This window comes from Bombina bombina, chromosome 5, assembly GCF_027579735.1.
Source record: "Bombina bombina isolate aBomBom1 chromosome 5, aBomBom1.pri, whole genome shotgun sequence".
NCBI classification, from domain to species: Eukaryota; Metazoa; Chordata; class Amphibia; order Anura; family Bombinatoridae; genus Bombina; species Bombina bombina.
Window position 1 is genome coordinate 956,315,324 of NC_069503.1, and position 12,528 is coordinate 956,327,851.

General features: G+C 36.6%; 2 protein-coding genes across 2 annotated transcripts in view; one reads left to right on the plus strand and one right to left on the minus strand.

Moving 5' to 3' along the window:
- The window catches only part of PAG1 (phosphoprotein membrane anchor with glycosphingolipid microdomains 1), a 194,445-nt gene that overhangs the window by 92,880 nt on the left and 89,037 nt on the right, over positions 1-12,528 (minus strand). The gene's annotated exons all lie outside the window — the stretch shown is intronic.
- Positions 5,788-6,917, plus strand: LOC128661015 (glycerol-3-phosphate dehydrogenase 1-like protein). Its single transcript, XM_053715158.1, has one exon. It carries the CDS (start codon positions 5,826-5,828, stop codon positions 6,882-6,884), a length of 1,059 nt encoding a protein of 352 aa, XP_053571133.1. The 5' UTR covers positions 5,788-5,825; the 3' UTR covers positions 6,885-6,917.

Consider the following 12,528-nt stretch of genomic DNA (forward strand, 5'->3'; position numbering starts at 1 on the left):
GCTACTGCAATCCATTTGAATATCTGCATCTTGAATGGGTTAAATGGAAACTTAACACACACACACACACACACATATATATAAATAAATACACACACACATATATATAAATAAATACATACACACACATATATATATATATATATATATATATATATATATATAAATACACATACACACACTATAGATATACAGTATATATATATATATATTATTCAGCCCAGTAAGGCTAAATTTTATAGTGTTAGGACCAGTCTATTTTGGGACACCTTGTAAGTGGTGACTGGCTGAGCAGAATATGGCCATATTGTGTGACTAAGATCCCAACTTTATTTAAAAATGTATAAAATATTAAGCAGGCAATTTTTTGCAGCATTTAAAATATGTTAAAAATATGTGAAAAATATGTGGTCTTATGTGTTTGGATGTGCGGCAATACCTGTTTTCGTCTTATATTTATTTTGGTCATTTTGGCAGCACTCCGACAATATGTGTGCCAATATATAAAATGTTTTTGTTAGGTGTGTTTAACCAAACCCCCTTGTTGTATTTCTTATATAAATAAATATATACACACACATATATATAAATAAATACACACACACAATAAATATTTATATATATATATATATCAGTATAAAATATAATTAAATTATATTAGCATATATAACATTACTGTATCTTATATATTACAGCATTTGGTAAAATGGTGATAAGTCCAGGCACTTCTTTTCTTGGTCCTAACTGACAATCACCCTGCTATCTCTCATCCAAACACACTGAGAATAAACAAGGGTTTCACAGCTATAAGTATTCTCTCCCCTGAAGTGTAATGCATTCTCAAACCAGAGTGGGTTCTTAAAATTAGGTAGTGTAAGACCAGCCCTGTTTATGGACTTATTATTAATACAGACTGTTAAAGGTTTTGTTTTTTGTTGTTGTTTTTTTAAGATATTCACCTACAATGAAAATATGAATAAATATATTGTCTGTAAAAAAGCTATTCAAACATGAGACAATAGCACTATTTAATCTCTTAATGGGGGTATAGAGAGAGTTTTTAAGGCGTACTTATCAAGCCATCAACTTACTTGCATCCGACGGCACCAATAAGCTCGCCTGACATCGCTCCCGCGGACCTGAATACGCTCTCCATATTTATAAAGAAAGCTGTCAAAAAGCTGTGCACCAAGTACGGGCCAAGAGCAGCGGACTGTTGTTAACTAACAGTCATTGGTTTCACTGCTATTCGGCTTTTTCCAAGCTTTATTTATATACTGTCACTAAACACCGCCACTATACTAAACTGTTTAACCCCTATCCCGCCGCAACTTTAATAAAGGTATTAATCCCTATCCCGCCGCTCCCGGAGCCCACCGCAACTAACTAAATGTATTAACCCCTATCCCGTCGGTCCCGGAGCCCACCGCCACCCAGTGGCGGCTGGTGAATTTTTAGGATGGGGGTGCACAAGACCCTCCCCCTATTAGAAAGACACACCCCTTTGAAAAACCACGCCCTTTTTAAAAACACGCCCATTTAACAAGCCACAGCCATTTAAAAAGCCACACCCCTTTGTGAAAGTCACGCCCCTCAAATGGCACCGCCCATTTGAACCAGCAGTGTTTTTGGTCATCGTCTTCTTGAAATATCCAGCCCCGGCCTGGGGGTAACTTCAGCTGAAGTTTGTGACTGATTCCTCAACATTATTCTCAAGTATCTGCTGATATTGAGTGGAATCCATGAGACCCTCAACAATATTCCCAGTAGTACAGGTCTTTGGAGGTGGTCTGTGGGCTGTTTTTGACCGTTCTCACCATCCTTTGCCTTTGCCTCTGGCCCTCTCTGATATTTTACTTGCCCTGACACTTCTGGCCTTAACAAGAACTGTGCCTGTGGTCTTCCATATCCTCACCATGCATTGCTCACTGTGTTCCTCATAGTGGACACAGACATCTTAAATCTATGAATGCATACTCTTCAGTACAGCCATGTTCACGTGCGACAGTGCACAAATGGAGGAGCCTACACTACCTGCTCAGTTAAATTATATAATAACATATATATATTAACCAAATGATTAATTAAAGCTGCAAAATAATAAGAATGTTGAATGTACATTTATGAAAACATATATATTCCTGGATTTAAAGAACCTTCCACTTTATAGAGAAATACAACCACATTTCAATTACTGTTGCCCCAGCCCCCAGTGTTCGATATTAGGCAATGCAGCCAAAGGCCTTGGCAACATGAAGATAAATACACCCACATTTTACTTTCTACAAAAGAAGATTATTTCTATTACACTAGTGCTTAATAATTACCTTCAACAGTAAAGATTAAAACAGAATGTTGATAACTCAAGTACAATTTTTGTAAATTAAGTCAATCCGCCTGTCTTTTTTTGAGGCAAATAAATCAATAACATTTTCGGTGAATGTAGGCATGTCATTGATCAATTGTTTTTCAATTGTGAGCATGGCTAGAGCAGTCAGTCTTTCCTCAGTCATGGTGCTCCTTAGAAATGTCTTAACTCATTTTAAAGTTGAGAAACATCTCTCAGCCTCAGCAGTTGTCACGGGAATAGTCGAAATAATTTGCAACAGTTTGTAGGTCTCCGAGAAAGTACTGTCCAAGTTATTTTCTATTACAAACTGTAGAAGACTGATGGCACCATTCATATTTCGGAAATCTGGTCTTCTGTAAATTACTCCTAGTTCAGTTTTCAGGCGATCTTTCTGTAATGTGTGATAAACCGCTGATGTTTGTTCAAGAAGCTGATTTGGAAAATTTTTCTCGTAATCAGCAAATTTTTCCGCTTGGAGGAGAGAAACAGCCGAGTAGTGAGTTATAAAAGAAAATCTATCTTTTACTTGATTTGTGATAACATTGCATATCTCTTTAGCTGCCACAGTCTGAGCAATGTGAATATTTTCTCTCTTCCTTTTCCTAGATGTTTCCTCTGTTTCTGATATCGTCATGGTCACTGTGTCCATTCTATTCCTTTCGTTTTCCATTGTCTGCTGGAAAGTGTTAATATGTTTTCGAATATGTGCCGCATCTGTTTGTGTTTTCTGAAGTTGGTTGTATAACACATCTACATGTGGCATAATATTGTGAAAAACTGTAAGCCAAAACACGAATACCGAGTCTTGTAACATACGCCAAATAGCCCCCGCTTGATTTATAGCTATTTCTTTTTTCGATGTTGACTCTATTTTTTCCATGCATTCAATTAACTGTTCCCTGTTTTCAAAAACTGTATTGACGGTTCGACTCTTGAAATTCCACCTGGTGGCAGAACCATGAGGTATCCTTCTTCTAACAGTTTCATCTAGAATAGCTATCCTTTGTGGCGAGTTACTAAAAAAGTTAGTAATGTCACTTAGATTTGAAAAAAATACTCGAACTTGTTGATTTTGACTGCTTGCTTGGCTGACAATTAAATTGAGCTGATGTGCATAGCAATGCACAAAATGTGCATTCTTGTAGGTACGTTTAATTATAGCCTGAACACCTGCATGCTGACCACTCATCACGCTTGCACCGTCGTAACTCTGCGATATCAGTTTCTCTGGGTTGTCTATAACTTTTTCCAAAGTAGCTTGAATACACATAGCTAAAGATTCTGCATCATGTCCAGCTGGATTAGTGAATTCCCAGAATCTCTCAACCGGTTGACCGTTACCTATAATGTATCGAAAAACAACAACCAATTGGAAGGCAGATGAAACATCAGTAGTTTCATCTGCTATCACTGCTACAAAACTTGCTTTTGAGATTTCCTTTTTTATTTGGTTCTGGCAAACAGTAAGCATACAGTCTAATAAATCGTTTTGAATTTCTTTTGACGTTCCTTTAAAAACAGTGGCACTAGCAAGATGTTCTTTTAGAGATGCATCAAGCTCTGCTGAGAAGTTTATAAGACCTCTGAAAATGCCTGGATTTAATGAATCCTCGCGTTCGTCATGTCCTCGAAGTGCAAGTTCAAATGCGCCGCAAAATAAAATACAATTAATTATTTTCGAAAGAACATAACGATTTTTCGTTACTTGCTCATTATGTTTTCTAATATTTAAACGATATGCACTGTCAAGTTGTTGTCGAATATCAACCCTTCCTAGCAAATTAAACTCTAATGTGGAGTTTAAATGTGATTGTGAACAATTATGTTTATTTATTTTTTGATTTAAATGTGATAAATCGGCGACACCAGAACTCACCCAGCTTGCTTCACCACTTTGTTTTGCAAACAGGAGACAATAAAAACAAAAGAGTCTGTTAGATAATTCACAGCCACAAATCCATGCATATTTATCATATACCTCGGGTTTGAATTCTCTTTTGAAATCTCTAGTTTTACATTTTGTCACCTGGATAAGGTTAAGCATAGGTGTTGGCCTGAGCATTTTAATTTCAATTTTTCTTTCCATGGGTAACGTTGAAAAATGTAATTGCTTTAGCTCAGACACACTGATTTTACTAAGTGCCATCTTAACTGTTAGTTTACACACAAAGAACAGTACTTTGCTGTTATAAAATATATAACTTTAACTAGGTAAGTAGCCTTGCGGCTCTTATAAAATATATAACTTGTAGGTTAGTTGTTTTGCTGTTATAATATAGATATATATATATATAACTTTGAGACAAGTAGTTTTGCTGTTATAATATATAAATAGTAGTATTGCTGTTATAAAATATAAAACTTGACTTAATAGGCAAGTCAAGTTGGTAATTAGCTTTGCAGCTGTTATAAAATATACAACTTGTAGTAGGTAAGTAGCTGTGAAGCTGTTATAAAATATATAATTGTTTTAAAAACTCTGAGACTCTCTGCAAACAGCTAATAATTCTAAACTAAAATAGTGTTTTAAGTAGTATAATTACAGCAGGCAGCAGCCGTGACAGCCGTCAACTGGGAAGGTGAACTACAGTCTAAAACTAGTAGGCAAGTAGTTTTGCGGTTGTTCTAAAATATATAATTTGTAGGACTGTAGGTAAGTAGCTGTGAAGCTGTTATAAAATATATAATTGTTTTAAAAACTATGAGACTCTCTGCAAACTGCTAATAATTCTAAACTAAAATAGTGTTTTAAGTAGTATAATTACAGCAGGCAGCAGCCGTGACAGCCTTCAACGGGCAATGTGAACTACAGTCTAAAACTAGTAGGCAAGTAGATTTTTGGTTGTTCTAAAATATATAACTTTTAGGACTGTAGGTAAGTAGCTGTGAAGCTGTTATAAAATATATAATTGTTTTATAAACTCTGAGACTCTCTGCAATCTGCTAATAATTCTAAACTAAAATAGTGTTTTAACTTTAAGTAGTATAATTACAGCAGGCAGCAGCCGTGACAGCCGTCAACAGGCAAGGTGAACTACAGTCTAAAACTAGTAGGCAAGTAGATTTTTGCTTGTTCTAAAATATATAACTTGTAGGACTGTAGGTAAGTAGCTGTGAAGCTGTTATAAAATATATAATTGTTCTATAAACTCAGAGACTCTCTGCAATCTGCTAATAATTCTAAACTAAAATAGTGTTTTAACTTTAAGTAGTATAATTACAGCAGGCAGCAGCCGTGACAGCCGTCAACGGGCAAGGTGAACTACAGTCTAAAACTAGTAGGCAAGTAGATTTTTGGTTGTTCGAAAATATATAACTTGTAGGACTGTAGGTAAGTAGCTGTGAAGCTGTTATAAAATATATAATTGTTTTAAAAACTCTGAGACTCTCTGCAAACTGCTAATAATTCTAAACTAAAATAGTGTTTTAAGCATTCAATTTTGCAACCTGCACAGATCTCTTCACGTCTCTAAACATGGCTCTTCAAGGACCCCTGAAAGTGTGCATTGTAGGCTCAGGAAACTGGGGCTCTGCTGTTGCAAAAATTATTGGCAATAATGTAAAAAACCTGCAGAAGTTTGCATCTACTGTAAAGATGTGGGTTTTTGAAGAGAACATTAATGGGAGAAAGTTAACAGAGATAATTAACACAGAACACGAGAATGTAAAATACCTCCCTGGACACAAACTGCCAGAGAACGTGGTAGCTGTCCCAAACCTTACTGATGCAGTAAAAGATGCAGACCTTCTAGTTTTTGTCATTCCGCACCAGTTTATTCATAAGATCTGCCAGGAGATCTCTGGGACGGTTCACAAAAATGCATTGGGAATAACTCTTATTAAGGGTATTGACGAAGGCCCAGAGGGACTGAGGCTGATTTCCGATATAATCCGAGAGAAAATGGGAATCGACATTAGTGTACTGATGGGTGCAAACATTGCAAATGAAGTAGCAGCAGAGAAATTCTGTGAGACAACAATAGGTAGCAAAATCCTGGCGAATGGACTTCTGTTTAAAGAACTGTTGCAGACCCCGAATTTCCGTATAACTGTGGTGGATGATGCTGATACGGTAGAACTTTGTGGAGCCCTCAAGAACATAGTTGCAGTTGGTGCTGGGTTCTGTGATGGCCTCAACTGTGGAGATAACACCAAAGCTGCAGTTATCCGTCTTGGACTCATGGAGATGATTGCATTTGCCAAGATTTTCTGCAAGGGTCCTGTATCAAGCGCTACATTCATGGAGAGCTGTGGTGTTGCAGATCTAATTACCACCTGCTATGGAGGGCGCAATCGAAAAGTGTCAGAGGCTTTTGTGAAAACAGGCAAGAGCATAGAGCAACTGGAACAGGAGATGCTGAATGGTCAGAAGCTTCAAGGGCCACAGACCTCTGCAGAAGTTTATCGCATCCTGCATCAAAAAGGCATGGTGGATAAGTTCCCACTTTTCACTGCTGTGTATCGAATTTGCTATGAAGGGCAGCCTGTTGAAGAGGTTATTTCCTGCCTACAAAGTCATCCTGAACATATGTAGAAAATACATTTAAAAGAAGAAAATTAATTGAAAGATGGTGTTTGACATTCATTTGTGGTGCAACAGAATTATGGGGATTTATTCAGACTACACTTGATCACTAAATCATGTTCACAGACTTGATAGGTCACATATAATATTGCTGTTTATTATGTCGTCACTTGATGCTGACTACTTTGTTGGCATATTTAATATAGATCATGGAGAATTACAAGGTTATGTAAATGAATGCTTAATACGCAGCCATTGGAGCAAAGAAGATATATCCATTAAAGGCCTGTACATTATGGTATTTTTAACAGCCAGCAAAAACAAGAAGTTTGTATCAACTTTTATTCTTTTAGTGCTTTTTTATACTGTTACAGCATATTGATAGTCACATATTGTATACCTTAATCTACTAACAGCCTATTTTATGTTAAGTGTATTTTAAATGTAAAACAAAAAGCTTGAATATATTTTTTTTTTTAAGTTTTATAATTCATATGTACAATCTTAATACATTTAACAAAGAATACTACTGTATACGCTGCTATTCTCAAGGTATGGAAATACATACTTATAACCTTAAAAAAAAAAATAAAAAAAAAATAAAAATAAAATAGTGTTTTAACTTTAACTAGTATAATTACAGCAGGCAGCAGCCGTGACAGCCGTCAACGGGCAAGGTGAACTACAGTCTAAAACTAGTAGGCAAGTAGTTTTGCTGTTGTTCTAAAATATATAACTTGTAGGACTGTAGGTAAGTAGCTGTGAAGCTGTTATAAAATATATTATTGTTTTAAAAACTCTGAGACTTTCTGCAAACTGCTAATAATTTTAAACTAAAATAGTGTTTTAAGTTTTAACTAGTATAATTACAGCAGATAGCAGCCGTGACTACTTTTATAACTTGTAGGTAAGTAGCTGTGAAGCTGTTATAAAATATATAATTGTTTATTTGTTTTAAAAACTCTGAGACTCTCTGCAAACTGCTAATAATTCTCAAATAAAATAGTGTTTTAACTAGTATAATTATAATAATTTATATTTTATAATAAATTATACAGTTAATATAGCAGCAGCAATCAATTTTTGTTGAAAAAAAAGAAAAAAAAAACTTTTAAATTTTTTCTCAAAACTTGCAATCTACTAATGCAAAACTTGCAATATAATTAATTATCTGCTAAATACTTAAAAGATAAGAATAAAGGCAAGTTGTTTTTAAGTAGCACTCCCCTAGTCCTATAATCAAATGATTGATCTAATCTATTTAAGTATCTGGCTGCTGCCTGCTGCTAATTAAAAAAATAAAGGTCTTTTTCTACTACACTGACACAGACTGACTGACTATCTAACTGTTCAGGGGACAGGGCCCCAAAAATTATGAGAATTATAAAGGTCCACAGACTCCACACCGTCTAGCAGGAGGGGAGGCTGGAGCTATTTTTAAAAAAAAAAAATTCTGCCCAAGTGAAGTCAGTGAAAGCTGCTCCACTAACTAAAAACTCTCCCTATCTAGGCTCTCTAGAGCCTCAAAATATATTAGTATATTACACAATAGTGCTGCTGTGTAACTAAGTTCAACTGAGTCTGTAATTCAAGACAGTTGACTGTTCAACAGGTCAGACAGACAAGTAATTTTTTGGTAGTATCGATCGAATCGATATAGATATAAAGACTTTAAAGTCAAGAAAGATATTAATCGTTCAGTTAAGTACAGTTCTGCTGCAGACTACTACTTCACTCCTCTCCGCTCAACAGCAAACTCAACACTGAATTTTTCGCGCCGTTGATGCGGGGAGGAGCCGGTGATGACGTATCTGTCATCTTCATTGCAGACCGTGCAGCCTATCAGAGAGGCTGAGAGCGAGAGGGGCGGGCACAGCCAGGCTGAACTTGTCTGTTGAATCGTTCTAGAACGCCTGGCCCTGTTGTTGTTGATTGATCGGGGGAGGAGCCGGTCACCGACCAGTGATGTCATCGGTGCAGCCTATCAGAGCACAGGCTGGAATTTGTCCCTCCCCACTCGCACAGTTCAGTGTGTGCGATCAAGCTATCAATTAGAATTGCTTGAGGCTGGCCCAAATCCTGCAGACTGACGTAGGCATCACTGACAGAGCCCTATATCATGCCTATCGCACGTGCGGTTTCGTATTAAAGAAACAGACACACACAATTTTTTTTTTTACTTTTTAAAAGAAAACAAGCAGAATGTTATTTTTGGGGGTTAAAAAAATAAAATATAATTTTTCCAATAGGGGGCCATTGAAAAAATATATTTTATTCAGCATAATTTTATTCAGCATAATTTTTTTTATTTTTTTTTTCTCAGCATCTGACAGTTTATTTTTTTTTCTCATCTGACATTTTTTCTTTTTGCTCAGCAATCTGACAGGGGGGCACGTGCGCTTGTGCACAAATGGAGGAGCCTCCACTGCCGCCACCTACATTATATTAACCCCTAATCTTCTGCCCCCTACACTGCCGCCACCTACATTATGTTATTAACTCCTAAACCCCTGGCCCCCAACATCAGTACCACTTACTAAACCTATTAACGACTAAACCGTCAGCCCCCCACATCGCCATAAACTAAATTAAGCTATTAACCCCTAAACCTAACAACCCGCTTACTTTATATTAAATATTAACTCATTCCTATCTTATAATAAATTTAAACTTAGCATTAGATTTAAATTAAACCATATTAAACTAATAATTACCTACCCAATCTATTATACTAAAATTACATTAAACTATATTAAACTAATAATTAATCTACCCTAACTGTTATACTAAAATTATAATAAACTATATTAAACTAATAATTATTCTATCTTAACTGTTATACTAAAATTACATTAAACTAACAATTCAATTAACTATATTATATATTAAAAACCTAACCCTACTCAAATTATTTAAATCTACTATTACCTGGTTTCTCAACAGCCGGGCCGTGGCCCAGTACCGGGCCGTGATAGCCCTGCTGGTGGGCCCTGACCTGTCATGCCCCCACTGCACACTCTTACCCCACTGCAAACCAGGTGCAGACTGAGACCAATTAAGGCCCCAGGAACACTGTCTCACACTGACCAAAATGTATTAAATTGTATGCAAATGTACATGGTAGCCTTCCTGCCCTGCCCCCAACATGCCCCTCATCCTACAGAGCCGGGACCCCCAACATTAAGGGCCAGAGAAAGGGCACCCAACCTCCAGGGCCAGACCTAGGGTTGCCACCCGTCCCTTATAATACAGAACACTTATAAGTTACACATGCTGCAGGGTGTGCAGGGAGGAATATGAATAGTGCTGTCCAGAAACACAATACATGTTCCTCCCTGCATACCCTGCAGCCTGTGTAACTCATAAGTGTCCAGGAAAACATGGCTGAGGTGGCAACCCTAGCCAGACCCCACACTCCATGGCCCTCACAGCGACAGACCCCTGCCAGGGCCCCCACTAAACCCACACTTATTTGCTTAGTTACTGATAGGACAACTGAAAACTCCAGCTTAAGGAATGCACCAAAATCCGTGGAGATACCATTTGTGGGCCCCCCTACTTGCTGGTCCCTCTGCCCAGGTCCTATTTGCCTGGCTGATCAGCCCGCCCCTGCTGCTCACTATATATATATATATATATATATATATATATATATATATATATATATATATATAAATAGCAATATCCGTTCAACCCCTCAAGGTAGAAAAACGCTTCACTCTCCGGTCTCTTTCAAAATCCTTTATTAAGTATCCAGCATCAAATGACAAAATTCCCAAACGTTTCGATACCAATTGGTATCTTTTTCAATGGGTAATCAGAACATATCTATCCCAAAAGAAGATTCCGGAATCTTCTTTTGGGATAGATATGTTCTGATTACCCATTGAAAAAGATACCAATTGGTATCGAAACGTTTGGGAATTTTGTCATTTGATGCTGGATACTTAATAAAGGATTTTGAAAGAGACCGGAGAGTGAAGCGTTTTTCTACCTTGAGGGGTTGAACGGATATTGCTATATGTTTTCAACGCAGCACCCCGGCGGATGTCTTATGTCACAGTGAGTGCACCTGTCTGGATATTTGTATATATATAAATATATATATATAAATAAACTACTGGGCCCCGGACATGTCTAGCTAAAATTTACCGGGCCTTGAGGTCACTTTGGTTGAGAACCACTGATTACAAATTACAAAGTTACAAAAAACTAACAACTAAGTTACAAAAACAAACAAACACTAAGTTACAAAAAAAATAAACACTAAGTTAAAAAAAAATAATTATCAAATATTTAAACTAATTACACCTAATCTAAGAGTCCTATGAAAATAAAAAAGCCCCCCAAAAATAAAAAAAACCCTAGCCTACAATAAACTACAAATAGCCCTTAAAAGGGCCTTTTGCGGGGCATTGTCCCAAAGAAATCAACTCTTTTACCTGTAAATAAAAAATACAAACAACCCCCCAACAGTAAAACCCACCACCCACACAACCAACCCCCCAAATAAAAACCTAATCTAAAAAACCTAAGCTCCTCATTGCCCTGAAAAGGGCATTTGTATGGGCATTTAGCTCTTTTTCAAAAGCCCACACCCTAATCTAAAATTAAAACCCATCCAATAAACCCTTAAAAAAGCCTAACACTAACCCCCGAAGATCCACTTACAGTTTCTGAAGAGCCGATATCCATCCTCAACGAAGCGGCAGAAGTCCTCATCGAAGTCGGCAGAAGTCTTCATCCAAGCGGGCCGACGTCTTTATCCAACCGGGCAGAAGTCTTCATCCATCTGGCGCGGAGCGGCTTCATCTTCAAGACATCCGGCACGGAACATCCTCTTCCATCGACGTCTTCTTCTACAATGAAGGTTCCTTTAAATGATGTCATCCAAGATGGCTCTTCATAAACTGTAAGTGGATCTTTGGGGGTTAGTGTTAGGCTTTTTTAAGGGTTTATTGGTGGGTTTTAATTTTAGATTAGGGTTTGGGCTTTTTGAAAAAGAGCTAAATGCCCTTTATAAATGCCCTTTTCAGGGGGGGTTGGTTGTGTGGGTGGTGGGTTTTACTGTTGGGGGGGTATTTGTATTTTTATTTACAGGTAAAAGAGCTGATTTCTTTGGGGCAATGCCCTGCAAAAGGCCCTTTTAAGGGCCATTGGTAGTTTATTGTAGGCTAGGTTTTTTTTTTATTTTGTGGGGGCTTTTTATTTTCATAGAGCTCTTAGATTAGGTGTAATTAGTTTAAATATTTGATAATTTATTTTTTATTTTGTGTAACAGTGTTTATTTTTTTTGTAACTTAGTTGTTAGTTTTTTGTAACTTTGTAATTTTTTTTTAATTTAATTTAATTTGTAGTTTACTGTAATTTTAGTATAACAGGGTAGATTAATTATTAGTTTAATATAGTTTAATGTAATTTTAGTATAACAGTTAGGGTAGGTTAATTAATAATTGAATATAGTTTAATGTAATTATAGGATAATAGTTAGGGTAGGTTCATTAGTAGTTTAATATAGTTTCATTTAAATCTAAAGGTAAGTTTAAATGTATTATAAAATAGGGATGTTGTAATTTTAATGTAAAGTTAGCGAGTTGTTAGGTTTAGGGGTTAATAGGTTAATTGGTTAATTTAGTTTATGGCGATGTAGGGG